The sequence below is a fragment of the Suncus etruscus genome, chromosome 10 (genome assembly GCF_024139225.1).
Source record: "Suncus etruscus isolate mSunEtr1 chromosome 10, mSunEtr1.pri.cur, whole genome shotgun sequence".
NCBI lineage: Eukaryota > Metazoa > Chordata > Mammalia > Eulipotyphla > Soricidae > Suncus > Suncus etruscus.
Window position 1 is genome coordinate 82,101,319 of NC_064857.1, and position 21,858 is coordinate 82,123,176.

The 21,858-nt window shown below is 42.5% G+C and overlaps 1 protein-coding gene across 1 annotated transcript; it reads left to right on the forward strand.

Moving 5' to 3' along the window:
• Window positions 1-10,654: 10,654 nt before the first annotated feature.
• On the forward strand, window positions 10,655-20,622 carry IER3IP1 (immediate early response 3 interacting protein 1). Its single transcript, XM_049781583.1, has 3 exons — window positions 10,655-10,812; window positions 18,136-18,237; window positions 20,141-20,622. The coding sequence occupies exons 1-3, from the start codon at window positions 10,722-10,724 to the stop codon at window positions 20,194-20,196; spliced, it is 249 nt and encodes an 82-aa protein (XP_049637540.1). The 5' UTR covers window positions 10,655-10,721; the 3' UTR covers window positions 20,197-20,622.
• Window positions 20,623-21,858: the final 1,236 nt, after the last annotated feature.

A 21,858-nucleotide genomic window follows, 5' to 3' on the forward strand; every position in this document is an offset into this window, starting at 1 on the left:
CAGTGCAACCTTCCCACCACCATTGCCCCCAACTCCTTCCTCCCCCACCCCCTGCCTGTATTTAAGACTGGCATTCTATTTTTCTCACTCACTACCATTGTCATGATAGTTGTCAGTGTAGTTATTAAAACAATTTTCTCTTCTTAAAACATTTATTGTTAAGGTGGTAACATCTACACACATATAGATGAATAAAGTGCAGAAATTCACAAAATTGTTAGTGATAAATTGATAGATTTATTTTTCAAAGGCTATATATCTTTCTTGGAAAAAATGTGTGTATGGTATCAGAGATTTAATGCAAGGCCTTACATGTACAAAGGTCTGTGTTCGACTGTTGAGTCACATTTCCAGGACCTAACTTTTTTAATTAATTAATTAATTTTATTTAGTGCCCTTGCAAAATTCTCATTTGCCTATGCTTTATATATTATACACACATATATATTTATATATAAACATATATAATTTGTTTCCATTTTGGGGCTAGTTTCTCAACTTTATCATCCAGTGAATTCTTTTGAAGGGCTCTGCATTTTTATTTATTTATTATTTATTTTTTTTTGGTTTTTGGGTCACACCCGGCAGTGCTCAGGGGTTACTCCTGGCTCCACACTCAGAAATCGCTTTTGGCAGGCTTGGAGGACCATATGGGATGCCGGGATTTGAACCAATGACCTTCTGCATGAAAGGCAAACACCTTACCTCCATGCTATTTCTCCAGCCCCATGCATTTTAAATGGTAAGAATTTAACGAACAGAATTCATTTTTCTTATTGTTCTTTTTCATAAAAATTTTTGCAAAAAATAAAAGACTGCTCAAGTCATTTTTATTATTCCTAATTAGCTTTTTATTTCTAAATTCTCTCTGAGCATAATGTTACTGATTTTTCATTTTAGATTTTTCTTTTCATATTGCTGGTTTTCATCATTTATCCTGCTTGCCTGTTTATATTTAGTGCTAATTTGAGTAACTACATTGTAAGGGGAGAACTTTCTATCTGGAAGTTTTAGTGATTAGAAGTAGGAGACCAGGGGCCCGGAGAGATAGCACAGCGGTGTTTGCCTTGCAAGCAGCCAATCCTGAACCAAAGGTGGTTGGTTCGAATCCCGGTGTCCCATATGGTCCCCGGTGCCTGCCAGGAGCTATTTCTGAGCAGACAGCCAGAAGTAACTCCTGAGCACCGCTGGGTGTGGCCCGAAAACAAAACAAAACAAAACAAAACAAAAAAAAAAAGAAGTAGGAGACCAACAGCTTAGCCTATCTTCAACTATATAGATCAGTTTGAAACCCTGCACCAGGGCCATGCAATCTGTCATGTTGTCTAAGAGTTTAGGATTTGGAACTGGAAAAGTGTTTCATATAAAGATTGTCAATCTCCACCTTTCAGCTCTGCTGCTGCTTCTAGATTTCTATTGTCTTTTAATTCTAAAGCAGAAGCTTTTTAAAATTACTTTATTCAAAAACCATGGTTACAAGGTTGTTCATAATAATATATAAACATAATAAGTTAGATTTTTCTTCACAATTACAAAGCAGGAACTTTTGTCAAAATCTTCAAGCAGTAACTTCCCTCCTTATGTCCACTAAGTGTCATCATCCTCACACTTCCATAAACAAACACATGAAGGCTTACATATATATTCATGTATGCATAATCTTCCAGAGATTACGAAGTTGCTTATGTTCTTCCCTAACTTTACTATAACAAATCAATTTCCCTTTTTATTTTGTTTCCCCCTTTACTTACTTTGCGTTGTTTTATTTTATGTTATTTACTTTTACTTTTGTTTTCAGGCCACACTCAGATGCGCTCTGGGCTTACTCCTGGTTCTCTGTTCAGGGATCACTTCTGGTGATGCTTCAGGAGCCATACATAGTGATGGGAACTAAACTGGGTCAGCTGTGTGCAAGACGAAGCACCATGCCCTCTGCCTATCTCTCTGGCTCTCATATTTTCTTTCTGGAATTCCTTTATAATTCAATGAATTCTCAGAAAAGAATGAAGAGAAATGCATGTTACTTGATGAGCCTACTACTCAAGAGACCCAATTGGTATACAAAGTCAGGAGTATCTTAGTTTGGTACTTTAGCACTGTGTCAACGTATAAACAAGTGAATAAATGAGTGGAAAGATATTAGGCAGTTGAGTAAGACATTTCAATGGTCTTTCCCTATCCTGCATTTATTTACTATTTGAATTTTTTTTGAAATAAAACTCGTCAGCTATTTGTAGCCATTCAGGATTAATTCCCCTTAAAAATAGATCCTGTGATTCATTCTTATTTTGTAAAGAAACTTTCCATTTACAAGAGCCCTATTTCCAAAAATACTTTCTAATGCACAAGCTTTCAGCTTACAAATGGTTTTATTTGAGCCCATACCAGGAATAGCTCGTATGAATCCATAAACATGAATGAGGTTCTTGTGGGATTTTCCTATTTTGGTCCAATGCTTCCCTCAAATAGAAACCATTTGGGTTCTGCTGCCATAGACCCATTTAAATTCAAGGTTGCCATTGTAAATAATAGGACTAAAAGCTCACATACTTCAGTCATCATTGATTCATATCTCAGACATAGACAATAAAAATATATATTAAAATATAGTGGAATTTAAATGTTAAAAACGAGCCCATTTATTTTTATCATTCTTCAAGAAGAGCTGTAAATTTTTCATAAACAACAGACATAATCCTTATCTTTAAAACTATTTTTTTAATGAATTCAAGAATAGAAATGCTGAGATTTTAAAATAAGAATAGAAAGGCAACAGTACACACACTCATTGATGAATTATTCTAAGATCTAACTGGTAAAAATGATCTCCTGAACCACTTACCTGCTATTTTTCACTGAGTCTGAGGAAAATTTTAACAAGTTTAAATAGTAACTATTTTCTTCAACCAGCAATTGTTTGTGTCTTTAATTGGCAATTTGAAGTATGTGCATAGTTTGCAAGTCAAACAGAACCCTGGGGATACAATCAGCAAAATCTGGAATAAAGGGGAGTTCAACAGGACGATGGGTCCAGTTTTCTTAAAAAAAAAAAAAAGTAGGTGTTGGAGAGATAGTACAATGGTCTTGCTTTGCACACAGCAAAGCAATTTAGGTACAGAAATTTAGGTACATTCTCTAGGGCATGATATGGTTTCCCAGCACTGCCAGGAGTGATCCCTGAATCAGACCAAGCACTATACTTTGAGCACAATTGGGTGCTCCTCCAAAAAACAGGAGGGCATGACTTTTCTTACTTGAGTTTAAAAGAAGTACATGGACTTGGACTTTTCCAAGAGAATGAATCTTATTTTATTTATTTTTTGGTTTTGGGTCACACCCTGTGGTGTTCAGGGCTTATCCCTGACACTGTGCTCACGAGACCACTTTGGTGGTACTCAGGAGACCAGTGTGGTGCCAGATATAGAGCCCAGGTCAGCTTCATGTAAGACAAGCACCCTGCCCACTGTGCCATCTCTTTTGACCCTAGCAGAGTGAAGACACAGGGGTGGAACCATAGTGACATACTAAGAGTTATTGCGTATAAATAACTATATACAAAGTCATGATGGTATGTTGTATCAGGGTTATAGTGAAAAGGTGAGAAATGGTCATATTTGCATGTATGTGAAAACAAAAGTCCACATAATTTACTAATAGACTGTGTGTGAAAGAAATACTGCCAAGGACTATCCACTGGCTGTATTTAGACTAAGGCATTACTCTTATTTCTAGTGCTCACTGATTGCTGCTGTGGTGATCACACACAGGAATAGCATCGGGCCGGTGAGGTGGCAGTAAAGGTAAGGTGTCTGCCTTGCAAGCGCTAGCCAAGGAAGGACCACAGTTCGATCCCCCGGCGTCCCATATGGTCCCCCCAAGCCAGGGGCAATTTCTGAGTGCTTAGCCAGGAATAACTCCTGAGCATCAAATGCGTGTGGCCGAAAAGAAAAACAAACAAACAAACAAAAAAACACACACACAGGAATAGCCAGGAGTATCTTACTCCTTACTACAGTACTCAAACACCTTTTCTAGTTGCTATGCTTACTAACAGTTGCCCGTTTTAGTTGTGGTGCTTGCATGTTCTGTCTGTTGTATTTAGATCATACACAGTTGTCTGCCACCTGGGATTATCAAACTCATGACAGCAGGCTTGCAAAACAGGTAGGTGCTACAGCTTTTGAGTTTTCTTCAAGCCCATGGACAGAAAGATGGATTTATATTTTTTGGCATTGCTGAAGGATAAACCCAAGGCCTCACACATGCAAGGCAAGTTCTCTACCACTGAGCTATAATCCAGCCTGATGCTTATTGTTTGGTTTGGGTTTAGGTTGGGAGGCACTCTCAGCAGTATTCAGAGGATACTCACAAACTGGTACTCAGGGGCCTTTAATATGGTCCTTGGAACCCTGTGATGCTGAGGATGTAAAGCTGAGTACCCATATGAAGGGCCAGCACTCCAGCATCCCCCTTCCCAGATAATAATTTTAACTGAGACAACCATTTAATAAATATGTAAAGAATTTTCAGACTCTGTCTTTAAGTAAGGACATCAGGGGAACAGTTTTCTTTTTTTTCCTTCAGGATATAGTCTTTTGTTATCAGCTTACCAAGCAAGCTGGTTATGTACTTGTACATGATATTATATTTTAAGCTCCCTTTGCTAGATTTAAAGATTTGGGGGAGGAGGGGCTGAAGGAACATTTGAGATCATAATCACCTAATTTTGTAGATGAAGTTGCAGAGGCCCAGAGAGATTAACCCGATTCTTTCAACAATAAAAGAACCAGATTGCATGAGTTGTCACCCAGGAGCAGGTGACACAAAGGGGGTAGCTGAGAGAGGCTTTCATTTCCAGCCCCCCATCCTCATGTGTTCATCCTCAATGATCACATTCAAGAGCAAATCAGCTCATTATTCACCATATTCTCATCACCCCAAAGTTATGTGGTTTTCTGCTCCCTTTCCAGAACAAAGATCACTCAGTGCCACCCCCTGGAGCTCCACCTCCTTCAAGGGAACAAACAGAAAGAGACCCCCAGTTGCACAGGAGGCTCCTGCCCCACCAATAGTTAGCATGCTCAGAACTTTGGGTTGCCCTGGCCAAATTCAATCCCCATATTCTCCAGTTGGCTCCTACTATTCAGTCCCTTAATATACTGACCACCAGTGAAAAGATTTGCTGCTTGGATCTGTGCTTCAATGAAGACCCGAAGAGTGTAGGCTGGCTGCACAGCCCTGATGTGAACCTGTATAGTCTCTGTCCATTCACCATGGGGTCTTACTCCTGCTCTTTGCTCAGGGAACTCTCCTGTCGGTATTCAAATTTGGGCCAGCATATGCAAATCAGGCACCCTCCTGTACTATCTCCCTGGCAAATATGTACTGTTTTTCATTTATAATCCTTGATATTCCTGTGTTTCTTCATATCTGGCTTGCACTTAGGTCTGATTTTGAAGTTGGTGTTTGAATATGTTAGTTGAAAGTGATGTATTTCCTTTTTTTGTAAGCCTCATTTAAAAAAAAAAAAACTTATTTTCAATTGTTTGGGGCATTTAGTGTTCCAACACTGATCCCACCACCAGTGTGACCTTCCATTGTTTCCAGCTTCCTAAACATACCCCAACCCTGCTCCCCTTGGCAGGCAAAATAATTTATTTTATATTGCTTATTACAACTAAATGGTAAGTGAATTTATCAAAAAACTAGTTTCTTTAAAAATTATGAAACTGTTACATCTCACTATGGGATTATTAAAATCATTGTCTGAGGATTTACTAATCTGTTTGTTGCCAAATGAACCTCTTGTGTATTTGTTTTTGCTTATTGAGGCTTGCTGGCTTCTATGCTACTTTCCCATCTAATCTGTGGTGCTCCAACTGGGCTGTCAGTACTGTGGAATATGCAGCCATGTGTACTCCAGAAGATGGAGGATCTGTAGAACTGTGATTTATAGCCCACCTGCTCCTGAGGAGGCTCCAACATTTTCAGTCTGTAGTCCAGTGTACCTGAGAGTTTCATCAGCATGGCCTGCATCTCTCCCATGATGAGTTGGGAACCTGTGAATTTGGGCTGATTATGGTGGCAGCTATGAGAATATGGGTGTTGCTACTGATGGTTCTGGCAGTACAGAAAAAGGTATAGGAGGGAAGCTCCCAATCCTGCTCTGAGAAGGCCCCAGAATTTTCAACATGAAGACTCAGGTATCTGTAAGTTTCTTTTGCTTAACATTTCTTCCAAGATTGGTCTTGAATCAATGAAGCTGTTAACCCTAACTTTTTTTTACGGGAGTTTTAATTGTAATCCAACCCCAGAAGAAAGGGTCTGAAGCAGGATCTCTGTGGAAAAATAATAAGTCGTGACACTCATATGATAGCAAGCATGGAAATGGGATGACTTCAACTTAGTGCTCACCAGCCTGCCAAAATGCCTTTCTTTATTCCAGCTCAATTCACAACAGGGGTGAGATGGGGGACAGGGGTGTGGGGGAGGTAGAGAGTGACAAAGTACCTATCCCCAACTAATCCAGTCTAGATAGACTTTTACAAGGGCCCATGTAAAAAGGGTGGATGAGAGAGGGATGATGCTGTGGGCTAGGAAGTACTTTGTTTTGGGTAAATGCAGGATGTAATCCAATGAGGTGGGGGAGAGTCAGGGGGGTGGGGATTTAACCCTGCTTTTGATTTTGGTTACTGTCTCTTCCAATACCAGCAATACACAAGGTCCCAAATTTCATTCTGAAACGAACATGTTGCTTTTTCCTTTTTCTTGCTTAGGAGAAGTTCCTGAGAAGGGAAGGACATCTATTTGCAATTTGTCCTCAAACAATATTTAAAACTAAAGTCCAATTAGAGTAGTAAAGACAGATTTTAATCAGCTATACATTAATTGCAATAAGGAAGAGGAACAAGCATTTTTGTTTTGTTTTGTTTGTTTTTTGGGCCACACCCGGCGGTGCTCAGGGGTTACTCCTGGCTGTCTGCTCAGAAATAGCTCCTGGCAGGCACGGGGGACCATATGGGACACCGGGATTCGAACCAACCACCTTTGGTCCTGGATCGGCTGCTTGCAAGGCAAACGCGGCTGTGCTATCTCTCCGGGCCCCAGGGACAAGCTCTTTTGAAGGGTCTGAACTCAGAATTGGTTAGCACTTTGGGGTAAGAGATTTTGAGTCACTCTAACTCTGTGACCAAACCAGTAGCATACAAGTAAGAGCCTTTTGCCCCGATATTTGACTGGTACTTTAAAAGAAGAATGATGGAATAGAGAGGAAGGTATGTTCAGTAGAGTCAGGGAAGAGATCACTTGCAAAAGAGTGATCAGGATAATGTTGATTAAGCCAGATGTGTTTGTTCACTGGCAATTAGTAAAATATACAACTTTCTCTTTCCACAGAGACTGGGAGAAAGGCCTGTCTTTTCTGAAGATCAATTTTTTTTTTTTTTGCTCTTTGGGCCACACCCGTTGACCACAGGGGGTTACTCCTGGCTATGCGCTCAGAAATCGCTCCTTGCTTGGGGGACCATATGGGACTCTAGCGGATCCAACTGCGGTCAGTCCTAGGTTAGGGTGTGCAAGGCAAACACCCTACTTCTTGCGCCACCGCTCTAGCCCCAGAAGATCAAAAAAAAATTTTTTTTTTTGGTTTTTGGTTTTTGGGTCACACCCGGCAGCACTCAGGGGTTACTTCTGGCTCTACACTCAGAAATCTCTCCTGGCAGGCTCGGGGGACCATATGGGATTCTGGGATTCAAACAACCGTCCTTCTGCATGCAAGGCAAACTCCCGACCTCCATGCTATCTCTCCTGCCCCAGATCAATTTTTAAATGGCTTCCAGGTCCTGGAGAAAGATGGCCCTAAATGACAGGAAGTGCTTAGATGTCACCCAGGGTTTAAGGAAGTACGTGCCACTTTAAGCCCTTTTTTAGTAAATGCTTAAGTATTCAGTCAGAGACTTAGTTATAGGTGTTAACTAAAACCATCAGTAACTTCTGTTTGTTGAGCTAGGCAGTCAAGAACTTCAAGAAAATGGGGATCTTCCTAGGGATTCAGGCCTCAAGCTTTTAGAAATCGTGTTAGTAGCAGCGTTTGCTTTGCAAGCAGTCGATCCAGGACCAGAGGTGGTTGGTTCAAATCCCAGTGTCCCATATGGTCCCCCGAGCCTGCCAGGAGCTATTTCTGAGCAGACAGCCAGGAGTAACCCCTGAGCACCGCCGGGTGTGGCCTAAAAACCAAAAAAAAAAATAAAATAATGTTAGTGTTTAAGTCTTTTAAAGTGGGTCTAGATGGGGGACCGGAGAGATAGCAAGATAGCATGGAGGTAAGGTGTTTGCCTTGCATGCAGAAGGACATCGGTTCGAATCTCAGCATCCCATATGGTCCCCTGAGCCTGCCAGGAGCAATTTCTGAACGTAAAGCCAGGAGGAACCCCTGAGTGCTACCAGGTGTGACCCAAAAATCAAAAAAAAAAAAAAAAAAAAGTAGATCTAGATGGGTAAATGAAATCATGTATTTAGATTCTGGTTGAGTCTCTGTTGGCAAGAAGGCTCAGAGGAAACTCTGGTTAGGGTTTGTTAGAGGAAATGTTATTTACTGAATAGTTTCAAAACATTTTTTAATTAAAAAATACTTAAATATTGGGGCCAGAGCGGTGGCGCAAGAGGTAGGGCATCTGTCTTGTACACACTAACCTAGGACAGACGGTGGTTCGATTCACAGCATCCCATATGATCGTCCAAGCCAGGAGAGATTTCTGATCGTATAACCAGGAGTAACCCCTGATTGTCAACCGGTGTGGCCCGAGAACCAAGGGGAAAAAATACTTAAATATTTATCTGCCAAACCTTATTCTTCATCTATAAAATGAGGAAATCTAAATCTCATGTAGCTCTTAGGAATGCTAGTGTGCTGTTGTCCAGGTGAAATATAATGCAAGTTTATATGTCATTACCAATGTCCTATAGACACATTTTTAAAAATGTGTCTTTTGGGGTCATAACTGGTGATGCTCAGGGGTTACACCTATGTGCTTCAAGATTCACTGAAAAATGCTTAAGGGACCATATTAGATGTCTACGGTTGAACCCGGGTTAGTCACGCGAAAGACAAGCACCCAATCCACTGTACAATCACTCAGGCTCCGTAGCCACATTCTTTAAAAAGTCTTTAAACAGTAAACATTAACGTCAATACTTTCTTTTATAAGTGAAAAGCTGTGCAGATAGCCCAAAGGTTAGGTTAGGGGCCTATTCCACCCCCTCCTTCAGGGGTAGGTCTGGTGACCCCCTGCTAGCACCACTTGGTTTGGGTCAGTTCAACATCAATGATGTGGCCCCCACTTCCTAAGCACTACTTATGAGCACTCCCCCAAAATAAAAAAAATTTTTTTATTTAGTGGTTTTCTTGGTCACAATTTTCTTTGCTGTCCAGCATGCTCTGCATGACCTATAATCTTATTATTATTTTTTTTTTTTTAGTTTTTGGGTCACACCTGGCAGCACTCAGGGGTTACTCTTGGCTCTATGCTCAGAAATCACTCCTGGCATGGTCGGAGTATCATATGGGATGCCAGGATTTGAACCACCGACCTTCTGCATGCAAGGCAAACGCTTTACCTCCATGCTATCTCTCTGGCCCCGACCTGTAATCTTTGTTTCATCCAGCACTCTTATTGTAATATGTACTAGTCTGTGAACAATGTCAAATAAAAAAGAACGAACAGATAGTACGGTGGAGCTGAACTAGTGTGCTCTGTACTAGTTGTAAAAATAAAAATAAGCGAGCCATCTTTTGCTCATTTAAAATGTTTTGAATTTTGTATGCAGAAAACGTTTTGTTACATTGCATATTTGAATGTATTTAATAAATGCAGCATGCAGATTAAGTGCGGCATAGACTGAGCATTTAGTTTTTGGGCCACACCAGGCGGCGCTTGGGGGTTTCTCCTGGCTGTCTGCTCAGAAATAGCTCTGGCAGGCACAGGGGACCATATGGGACACCAGGATTCGAACCAACCACCTTAGGTTCTGGGTCGGCTGCTTGCAAGGCAAACACTGCTGTGCTATCTCTCCGGCCCCAGACTGAGCATTTAAATTAAAATGTCCATTTCATAAATACATTTTCAAGAGAAAACATCATTTTGTGGTATACTAACACATTAAGTGTATGTCAGAAATTGATGTATAAATATATATTTTAACACATTTCCAGAAATGAAACTGTGCAGTTTTGTTGAAAAAAAAAATAGAAACAGCATTTTCACACGTTAAAGAACATGTTATAACTTCCAAACAAAATTTCAATATGAACCCAACAGCCAACGAAGGATTTTGCTATCTTAAATTCCAAGAGATTTTTTTTTCTTTCCTGTTAAGTTCCCGACCCGCTGTGGGTAAAGTTTTGGAGGCATCACAATTTGGTGTGGGGGTGACAGAGAGATTGCTCACACTCATCAGCCTGGCGGTGGCCTACGAGGGACCCGCACAAGGCCCCAACGAGAGCACCAACCTCGCCAGGCGCTGCAGTAGAGCGGCGTCACCACGCAGGTGCCAAGTGGGCGGGTTTGAGCGCGGCGGGGGCGGAGCTTCGAGGGAAACGCGTTTTGGGCCTCGCCGGCGCCCGTAGGGGAAGTGGGCGTGGCCTGGCGGCGCCACGTCCCTTGCAGCGGCCCCGGAGCCCTCGGTCGGCCTTGGGGGCCCTTCGCTTCGCGGCGGCCGCGGCCATGGCCTTCACCTTGTACTCGCTCCTGCAGGCGGCCCTGCTGTGCGTCAACGCCATCGCCGTGCTGCACGAGGAGCGCTTCCTGAAGAACAGTGAGTGGGGCGCCCGGGCCGGGCTGGGCTGGGGGGACGCGGCCCTGAGCCGGGCAGTGGGCCTGTTGCTCGCGCCCGGAGCTTTTCGGGGTGCCAAGGGGGCGTGGCTCGGAGGGAGCCCCGGAGAGTGGGCTGATGTGGGTGTAGGGCGGGTGGGTCTGAGAACTGTCAAATGGGCACCACGACCTCCATCTCCTGTCGGTGCACGAAAGTGTCATTGAGCATGGCTTTTGGGGTGCGTCTGGATCGCCCCGAATCGTGCAAGGTTGCCAGAGTCCGGAGGAGGCAGACACAATGACAGGTTCCTGCTTTCCAGACCCTCGCCCTGCAGCCCTGATGGGGGTGTGAAGGGGGTGTGGCTCTTAGGGGAGCTCCCAGAATGGACTGATGTGGGGTGGGCGGGTCAGAGAACTGGCAGGGGGGCCTCAGGACCTCAATCTCCTGTCGGTGCACGAAAGTGTCATTGAGCATGGCTTTTGGGGTGCATCTGGATCGCCCCGAATCATGCAAGGTTGCCAGAGTCCGGATCGTGCAAGGTTGCCAGAATTCGGAGGAGGCAGACACAACAAGTTCCTGCTTTCCAGACCCTCGCCCTGCAGCCCTGATGGGGTGCGCTCTTAGGGGAGCTCCAGAATGGACTGATGTGGAGTGGGCGGGTCAGAGAACTGGCAGGTGGGCATCAGGACCTCAACCTCCTGTCGGTGCACGACAATATCATTAAATACAGCTTCTGGGGTGCGTCTGGGTCGTCTGAATAGTGCAAGATTGCCAGAGTCCGTCTTCTGGGGGTGCTTCTGGATCATCCAAGGTTGCCAGAGTCCGGAGGAGGCAAAACACAAGGACAAGTTCGTGCTTTCCAGACCCTCGCCCTGCAGCCCTCATGCGAGAGACCCCCGGGCCAAGCGCTATCTTCCCCCCACCCCACCCCCAGAGGTAGAAGACTGCTCAGCCGTGTGCATCGGTGGACACAGCCTTCAGACGGGTTCGGAGCCTGAATGGGAGGGAGAGAGCTTTTCGGGGTCAAAGGGGGCCGTGGCTCGTCGGGGAGCTCCGGAGAGTGGGCTGATGTGGATGTGGTGTGGGTGGGTCAGAGAACCGGCAGATGTGCATCACAACCTCAATCTTCTGTCGGTGCACGAAAATATTATTGACCACAGCTTCTGGAGTGCATCTGGATCGTCTGAATAGTGCAAGATTGCCAGAGTCCATCTTCTGGGGTACTTCCAGATCATCCAAGGTTGCCAGAGTCTGGAGGAGGCAAAACACAAGGACAAGTTCGTGCTTTCCAGACCCTCGCCCTGCAGCCCTCATGCAAGAGACCCCCAGGCCAAGCGCTATCTGTCCTCCCCCCCAGAGGTAGAAGACTGCCCGGCCGTGTCTACGTCGGTAGACACAGCCCTCAGACGTGTCTGCGTGAAGCTACGAGACTCATCTCCATTCATCTCCATGAGCAAGCGCCTTTGCTTTGCTTTCTTGCCTCCTGAAGGGAGTTATGAACGTAAGCTTAGGTGTCAGGCTCTTGCAAGCCAAGTTTAGTTAGTTCCCTTACAGCACCACCCTCCCAGAAGCAGGTCATCCACCTGAGACAGTGGACAGCAAATACCGAGACTGCAGAATATAGGGAAATAAGTGCTAACTGGTAAATCTCTGCAAGCTTTTTTTGAAAGGTAGAGCTGCTAACCTGAAATCCTCCAAAGGAGTCAAATATACGAATGAAGTCATGGTCAAGGGTTAGAAGTTGGGGCCGGGAGAAGAGAAGACGGTGTATAAAAGTTGGCATGAAAACTGGGACAGATTAAAGTAAGGTGTTATTCCAGAGCAGTGACCACGCCAGATTTGTGTTATATTTACAAGGTCCCGCGGGGAACAGGTTGGGAGGATAGACTGAGAAGCCCCCTTCCTCACTGGGCAAGTACAAGTGATGGGTATGGTATCGGCAGAGTGGCACAGTAACAGTAAGCAGTGGGACAACTAACATTTAGCACCGTAGGTCATGGTTCTTAGTTACAACTTTTCAGCTGTTCACCGGTCCACCTCTCTCTTTTTGTCCTGTGAGATTGGTTCCGTTTTCAGCCCCACTTTACAGATGAGAATCGGACGCCCAAGACAGGGGCGAACTTCTCAAAAACCATACAGCTGGAAAGCTGCGGAGTGAGGACTCAGATCTAGACAGCCTAGCTTCTTCCCAGTCTACAATACAGAAAAGCAGGAAAGACCATGCTGTGGATGGAATGCTTTGTTCCCCCTACCCCCAGAATGATATATAAAAGTGCAAACTCTGGAGACCTGTGAATGTTACTTTTCTTAGACATGAGCTCTTTACCGGTATAATAAAGTTAGGATGAGATCACACTAGATCTGGACAGGCGCAGGATGCATTGAGAAGTGCGTTCGAGCAGGGAGAGATACCTGTACAACGAGGGAACAAGACTGATGTTGCAGGGATAGAGCTTGAGGGTTATGGAAAGTGGCATGAATACTTCTCAGCACCCACAGAAAGAACCAACAGGACTAACACCCTGATTTTGGACCTCCAGCCCTGTGAGAATATGAATTTGTAGTAAAGTTTGTGGCATTTTGTTCATTTAAGATGGCTCTAGAAAACTTATACATCAGAAAATATTTTGAAGTGCAATAGGTAGAATTTAGTGTTCAGACTTTGGAAATGAGGGCAAAAAGGGACTGGGGAATCCTGTGGTTTATCTCTTGATGTTCTGTCATAAACAATGGTAAGAAGGCTAGTTCCTTTATTGAGTCTTTGTCCTGGAGGAAGATGGGTAGGGGTGGAGTGACACACGTGATGAAATAAGTTCTGGGCATACTGAGTGTGAGATTGTATCTCTGAGTGTTTTAGTCTAGATATGGAATACTCAGATGGACTTAGGTCCACAGAACTGGAAGCAAGAGCCTGAATGAAGATGGAACTTTTAATCTGTCTAGAGATGATCATGAGGTTATATGAAGAGATCGAATTGCTCAGGGGGGATGGAACAGCTGGGAAGAGAATTGCCGACCAATTTTGTGTTAGGATCTTCCAGTATTCAGTGTATAGGTTGAGTAGGATAAGCTGACAAGAGATATCGTTGAGTGAGCTGAGTAAAGAAAACATTTGAAGAGCAGATTTTCATCCCTTTCTGATTGTTTGAGATAAGAATGTTCTAGACTCTCGTGTAAGCTCTCATCCTTGATTTGCCTCCTTTTCATTTTTCCTCCCCTGCCATAAGGGAAGAAGGGAAAGAGAAAGTCAACACACACACACACACACACACACACACACACACACACACACACACACACACACACACCTGAATTTGTAGGGCCACAGTTCCATTCGATTAGGACTCAACCCTTCCGACTCATTTAATTTTATTACCTTTTAAAGTCCAGATAGAGTTTCATTGGGAGTTAGAGCCTCAGATTTATGTTGGGATGAGGGACACAAGCCATTTCTTGACTCAGGGTTTAAAAGACTAGTTCAAACCAATATAATTTTAGAATGTAGAACAGTGGAAGCTATGACAAGACTAAAAATTAGAGCATTCCTAATAAGGTAAACTTGTTCTATAATGCCTGGCAAAAAAAGATTTGTAGAGAAATAAGTAATGCATTCCACAGACCTTTCTGATAAGCAGAGTATGAGCATAACAGTTTCTGAAAATTGAGTTGGATTGGGTGACCCCTGGCATCCCATGTGGTCTGCATACAGAACTAGGAATAAACACTGAGCACAGCTTGATATAGCTTAAAAGCAAACAAAAAAGAAATACATTAAGGAAATCACATAAGCATGAAAGCTTCTCTTTAAATATTCCTGGGATATATTTGTTCTATTCCAGTTGGGAATCAAATATTCTTATATTTTTTTATTTTATATATTATTTTCTCTTAGTATTTTATTAAACCAAGAGAAATTTAAGCATATTAGATTATTTCTTCATATTTTGTCCAAGATAATTTTTAAACATATTAACAGAGTTGTTTATGCAGTTTATTACATAATTTCATATTATAAAAGTATTTGAGGTGCAAAATTGTGATCTTGATAAAATGAAATATATATATTCTCTCACAGATAAGGTAACTTCAGAGGCTGAGAATTTGCCCAGGGCTAGCCACCCCTTCAAAAAGCGTCTAGGTTTGATGTTGAAGTAAAGAACTTAGCTTGCATGTGACACTTTTATGGTCCTCTGATTGGTGTTTGGTCCTCCAGTACTGCCAGTGGTCACTCCTGCACCCAGGATACTCCTGATATCGTAATATGTGGTCCGAAAATCCACTATCCCTAATTACATCTGGAACTAGGAAATTACTGGAGTATGCAGGAGTTCCAGGCTCAGGTCCCCCAAAACCACATGATCCCCCCAAGCATGAATGGTTTCCCCAAAAGTTACAAGTGAAAGCTCAGAAGCCAGGGATTTTTTTTTTTTTGGTAGTTTTTGGGTCACACCCGGCAGTGCTCAGGGGTTACTCCTGGCTTCATGCTCAGAAATTGCTCCTGGCAGGCACGGGGGACCATATGGGACGCTGGGATTCGAACCGATGACCTCCTGCATGAAAGGCAAATGCCTTACCTCCATGCTATCTCTCCAGCCCCGGATTTTTTGTTTTTTAACAAATAGTTTTTCCTCAAACTGCTACTTAGGGAGCCCTGGTTGTTTTCCTACAAAACCAAAGAGCTTCAAACTGCTTTGCTTTTTGAAGGAGAAAATATATAATCTTGTGGCTTTCTTGCTGCTTCCATAGCTAGCAGGATTGGCATGGAACAACTGGCCAAAGCTGCCCATAACAGCAGTCATCGTTTCTGGAATGGATTTAATGGGAAAAGTAACTAATCACATTCTTCTCATGCCCAGACTTTCTGGGGAGATGTGTGGTTGTGAGCCACACCCAGTGATGCTCAGAGATTACTCCTGGTTCTGCGTTCAAGAATCACTACAGGCAGTGCTCAAGGGACCACATTGCATGCCAGAGACCAAATCTGGGTCAGCTGTATGCTAGGCAAGTACCTTACTAGCTGACTATAACTCTGGCCCCTGATGCCCAGGTTTTAAAGTCACACACAAGGAATATTAATATGTGGTGTCTTTCAATCCATTCTCCCTCAGTGTCTCCCTCAATGAGGCATGCCTCTGCCTCAGTTTCTGTTGCCAGTTAAGCTCCTGTCTTCTGGTGGGGAAAGAAAGACAAGGACAGTCTCCCCATCAGGTTGCTCTGGGAAGAGCTCCAAGACAGGTCCAGAAGCCAAGCTGTACTCACTGCTCTTACACACCCTTTTTTTAGCTACCTTCCCTACCCGCTCCCCATCCCTGTCGCCCACATTGGCATTTTGAGGTTCTTTTATTTTTCCAGTGGTTACAGCACTGGTTTTTATCTACTTACCTTTGGTTTTTATCTGCTTCCTGCAGAGTTTACTTTTCAGTTTTCTCTGCCAAGTAGCTCATCATTTTTTCTTTATTTTCCGACTTTTGGTTGACATCTCCATAACATCTTTTTATTGTCCTTTCCAGTGGGACTTCAGGAGAAAACTGAAAGAGCTTAGGGCATGCTGCCCCCAAATGATAACATATAGTATATCTTACTTAAGTAAGATCATATTATCCTATTTTGCCTGAAAACAGGTCTAAGGTTCCTTTTCTAAAAAGACAAGGAGGATTGGAGTTATCCTTATCTCCAGAGATAAGAAATTGGGGCTTAGAGGCTATACTTTATTTCTGACTCACTATTTCCAACCCATGGCTCACATCACTTTATATTGGCAGTTCTTAAAAAATTTGTCTAAAAGATCTAATAGCTTCCTGCTCCAGTCACTTCACTGGATCTCCGTTTTAATGTGAAAGTTCTCTGTGAAATTTCATTAAAATGTGATTTAGTAATACTATGCTTTTTTTTTTTTTTTTTAGTTTAATTTTCAGAACCAAACAAGGGCACCAAGAGGCTCAAGGGAAACCTTTTCCTCCTGTGCATCATCTCCTTTAGCTGGAAGTGGGCTGTCTTTTTATTGTATAGAGCTTTCATGTAGTCTTATAGGAAGGAATACGAGTTGAGAAATTATCTGTGTAATTCAGCTGCACCCACAGGAATTTTCTGATAGTAGTTACTTGGTTGAGGAAATGACATGATTAAGCCTAGAACATAGTAAAGAGCTTTGATCAGGTTCAAAGCCCCAGCATCACATTGTCTCCTGAATATTGCTGGGTACAGACCTTGAACACCATGACTACTGCTGAATATGATCCCAAAAGCCTGGACAACCCTAAGCCCACAAGGCTCCAACAATACCTCATCCTTTCACCCTTACATTGAACCAATGGCCTGATTGGCTGAGAAACTGGAAGGAAACATACACACACCTCCAGGTCTCCTGAACACCAATTGGGGGCTGCCTCCCTACCAACACACACACACACACACACACACACACACACACACTCACACACCAGGTCTCCTGAACACCAGGTCTCCTGAACACCAATTGGGGGCCGCCTCCCTACCAACACACACACACACACACCAGATCTCCTGAACACCAATTGGGGCTGCCTCCCTACGAACACACACACACACACACACACACACACACACACACACACACACACACACACACTTCCAGGGCCGCCTCCCTACCAAAATATAAAAATTCTTTAAAATGTGACTTGATTGATAGAGTGTGGTCATTCTGTGTTTCCTCTATGGCTTTAGGGACCATCTGAAATTCAACAGTCAAGGCTGGCGCTATCTCTTTAAATTTAAGTTACTAAAAGAGGAATGCCTTTTTCTGCAGAATGGAGATTGGTATCAAGTGGTCAAAGCAAGTTGGAGGGTACCAGAATTAAATCTGTCACCACTGGTTGTTTTCAGGGTAGTTAGATATGTCCATTTACTATCGGGACTTCTCTCCATACCACCAAAACTAGGATTGAATGAAGAAGTAGAGTTATTTAGAATGCCCAGCTATGATCTTAGAATTTGTTTATCCTGTCAGAGTGGACTCCTGAGCATCAATGGGGTGATCTCACAACCCCACAGCTCCAGATCCTCAGTCCCTGTCAATGTACCATTGGCAGGGGCCCTGGGCCTCTGGTGCACCACTTAGGAGGACCATCCTCAAAAACAGTAAAGTGGAAGTGAAAATACCTTTGTTGATGCTCTCCAGAGTGACACATTAAACTCTACAGTATTTAACTTTTTATTATTTTAAGTCTTAAAATTTGATGTTTTATGTCTTTTAATAGACTTAAGCTAATCTTTTTAGAAGATGATCAATAAAGGAAAGACATATGTGTAATAAATTTTAACACAACTAATCATTTTTGTATTGTACAGTTGGCTGGGGAACAGACCAGGGAATTGGTGGATTTGGAGAGGAGCCAGGAATTAAATCTCAGCTAATGAACCTTATTCGATCTGTAAGAACTGTGATGAGAGGTAAGAAGAAGCACTGTGTGCCCTCTTTAAGTTCTATTCTGTGGTTTGGTTTAAGTAGTAAAACTGAGTATGGATTTTTTTCCATTTTCTCCTGCCTAGAGGTGTTCTCTCTCTCTCTCTCTCTCTCTCTCTCTCTCTCTCTCTCTCTCTCTCTCTCTCTCTCTCTCTCTCTCTCATTACCCTCTCTCTTCTCTCTTCTCTCTCCCCTCTTTCTCTCCCTCTCTCTTCTCCCTCTCTCCTCTCTTTCTCCTCTCTCTCTTCTCCCTCTCTCCTTTTCTCTCTCTCCGCTCTCCTCTCTCTCCCCCCTCTCTTTTTCTTCTTATTCCCCCCTCTCCCCTCCCTGGGGAGGGCTAAAAAAACTTGAGTATGAATCCCAGCACATTCCATTTTTGTAGTGGGGAGTGGCCTTTAATTTGGCCTTACTAAAAAAAGTCATTGGTTGGTTTCTTTCTCATTTTGCCTCTTGTGCCTGAGCCAGTTGATGCAAGGAAATGCCCAGTGATGTGATCTGTGTGATGCCACTTCTCAGAGCTGGAAAACCACGATGTTCCTGGCTTTTGGAAACTTGATGTTAAGCAATAAAGTTGTCTAGAGCACTGGTTAACGGCTTTTTTTTTTCCAGCCTGAGAGTGTGGCAATTGAAAATCACTGATCTAGCACCTTCCTTTTAAAACTGACCTATTTTAGATATATTGAAAGGGGACAGAGTGATAGTACAAGGAAGGCACAGGCCTTGCACAAGCCAACCTGGGTTCAATTCCTAACATCTTTTAGGTTCCCCTGAGCCTAGCCGGGGGGGCGGGGTCCCTGAATGCAGACCCAGATATAAGCCCAAAGCACTGTAGGATGTGGTCCACAAAGCAAAAACAAAAAACCCCCCAACTATTTATGTAACTGGGACAGTAGTACAGAAGCTAGGGAAGTTGCTTTGCACGTAGCTAACTTGGCTTCCATCCCTGTACCCCTGAGCCAAGAATGATTCTGAGTTCAGAGCCAGAAATAAGTTCTGAGTGTGGTCAGAATTCAGTGTGGTCCCCAAACCAAAAATGAGTAATTCTTTTTAAATCTCTCTCTCTCTTTTTTTTGGTGTTTTTGGGGTCATACCCGGCAGTGCTCAGGGGTTACTCCTGGCTCTACGCTTAGAAATCACTCCTGGCAGGCTCATATGGAATGCCAGCATTCGAACCACCATCCTTTTGGATCTAAGGCAAATGCCTTACCGTTGTGCTATCTCTCCGGCCCCTTTAAATCTCTTTTTATCATTTTATTATTTGTAAATGATTATTTTGTGTACCTATTTTGTATACCTGGGAGAAAAGTGCAAGAAGTCCTGATCTAGAGTCTCAGAAAGTTTTCAGAAGAAAATTAAGGTCTCATTTCTGCCATTCTCTTGGAAAGTACTTTACAGCAAATCACTTAAAAGCTGTTAGTTTAAAAGCACTACAAGTAGATTTTTCTCTCTTCTGTGCCCATGCATTTGTGTGTGTCTCTCTATTAGCTGCTTTACTCATGTCTTAGGAAAGAATCAGATAGATCAATCTTGATGTGGTGATGAAGCTGTTTCACCACTTTCAAATCTGTTTTGTCTGCTATTTCTCATGTATCTATATCTCAGTATCATTGACTGCCTATGGCTGTGCGCTGGCCTGAGGTCCCTAAAGCCTCCCTTAAGGAGTTTGCGCACTAATCTGGGATCTCAGTGGGGATACAATCTCACCCCATTACACAAGCCATCTTCCTGGTTTGGGTTTATGAACCCACACATGGTCAAATATTTCGTTCTCATTTGCAGGTAATTTTATGATGACTGTTTTGATTTTAGATAATTTTCATCCTCCTGGATGTTAGTAACAGTTTTTTCCTTTTTTCTTTGTAATAACTTTTCTTTTTCCTTTCTTTTCAGTGCCATTGATAATAGTAAACTCCGTTGTGATTGTATTACTTTTGTTATTCGGGTGAAGATAAATGGGGGAGATGGAGACTCAGAGGAAGAGATGCCAACAGAAGTTATTGTTTTGGTCATTGGAATTTGCATACTGTAGCTGGACGACCTTGCAATTGACAGAAATGTAAAGCTGACAATAAAACCAGAGTTTGTATTTATCCAATTTTTAAAAAAAAGTTGCACTTCAGTTTCATTGCAAAATGATCAGATCATCAGACACCATATCTGTCTAGGAATGGAATACATTTGATTGCTGACTGATAATAAAGTTAATGTTTTGGTAAAAATTGTTGAAAGGGTACAATGACTGTCACTTCTGTGTTTTCAGAGATTTTTCTCTAACTTCTCAGGGATGAATTTTTTTTTTAATTTGAACTTCCTTGTGTGGCTTAGCTATGATGCAAGAGTGATTATCCTGAAAAAGAATTTTAATAACTTTTAATTTCACATATAAAATGATAAATCTGTAATTTGAATAATTTTATTTTGAACTCTTTGATTAAGTATTTTCTCTATATTGGCTATGAAAAATTCAACTTTATAGTAACTATTGAGAATACTCCCTGATTTAGGGAGATTTCTAATTTTGTAAGTCAGATAGGTGATAATTGTGTTTTTTGTTTTGAGTTCTTCCTGTGCATTTGTTAACTTATGAATTAGCCTGAAGGATGAGACCAGACCAGTATCTCTATTGTCATTGGAAAAAAAAATCTGTATATAGAAGTCTGTGCCCCTTCTACAATGATAACTTATTTTTTTAAATCAGTATAAATGCTAGTTTTCAAGAGCAATCTTAAACAATCACAGTGAAACTACTAAATAAGAAAACCATATTGTAAGTAAAAAATAAAGTAAAGCATTTACTTCTCCCCAAAATTATGTTTTCATTTCTTGGAGTGTACTTTAAGGGGTGTGAGTCTTGATTTTTTTTTTAATCCTGTCAATAGAATACTCTTGCTCGCCACATTGTTTTGATTTTGTTTATAAGTCTTAGAGCATCCCATTATCTATGCTCCTCTCAGAATACTCTTATGCAAAACAATTAAAACTATATAAATGGTTTTCTGAAAATATCAGATATAATATTTCTAAAAGGATATAGAATGGCATCTTTGTTTATAAGAGAAAATTTGTAAATAAAATTAAGTAAGTAAAGCACTTGGTTTTGTACCTCAGTGTTGTCTTAATATGAATTAAAGAGTCCTAGAGTTGGTGTGGAAATGATGAGGCCTTACTGGACTCAACCTGGCTCCCACAGCCCCTATGGTCTGGCGGGTTTGAGGGTTGCAGGGTGAGGGCGGAGAGATTCACAGAGCAGTCAGATGAAGTTCTAGGAGTCAGCCAGCTTTATTTCACAGTCCCTATCGCCATGCACATCTTCTCACATGGCCTCTTATACCAAGCCTTTTCCCAGCAGCTACTTCTCTACTCCTACTAGGCTCTCTCGGCCTCTGTCTCCCTTTCATCTGCCCTTAGTAGGCTTCCTAACTGGCTTCCAGGCTGACTAACTCCCTTTGGTGATGTTCTGCTGCTGCTTCTTTAATGCTGAATCTGATGCTGTATTTCCAAAGATGATGGCTCTCTCCTGCTTCTCTCTCTTACTCTCCTTCTTATCCCCTCTCTCTTACCCTGCAGACTCCTCTACCCACCCATTGCAGATGTAGGCAGTTCTAATC

Coding starts and splice junctions, on each gene's coding strand:
- IER3IP1 (XM_049781583.1), top strand. CDS start 10,722: ATGGCCTTCACCTTGTACTCGCTCCTGCAGGCGGCCCTGCTGTGCGTC. Junction 10,813..18,135: donor GGAGCGCTTCCTGAAGAACA/GTGAGTGGGGCG, acceptor TGTATTGTACAG/TTGGCTGGGGAACAGACCAG. Junction 18,238..20,140: donor TGTAAGAACTGTGATGAGAG/GTAAGAAGAAGC, acceptor CTTTCTTTTCAG/TGCCATTGATAATAGTAAAC.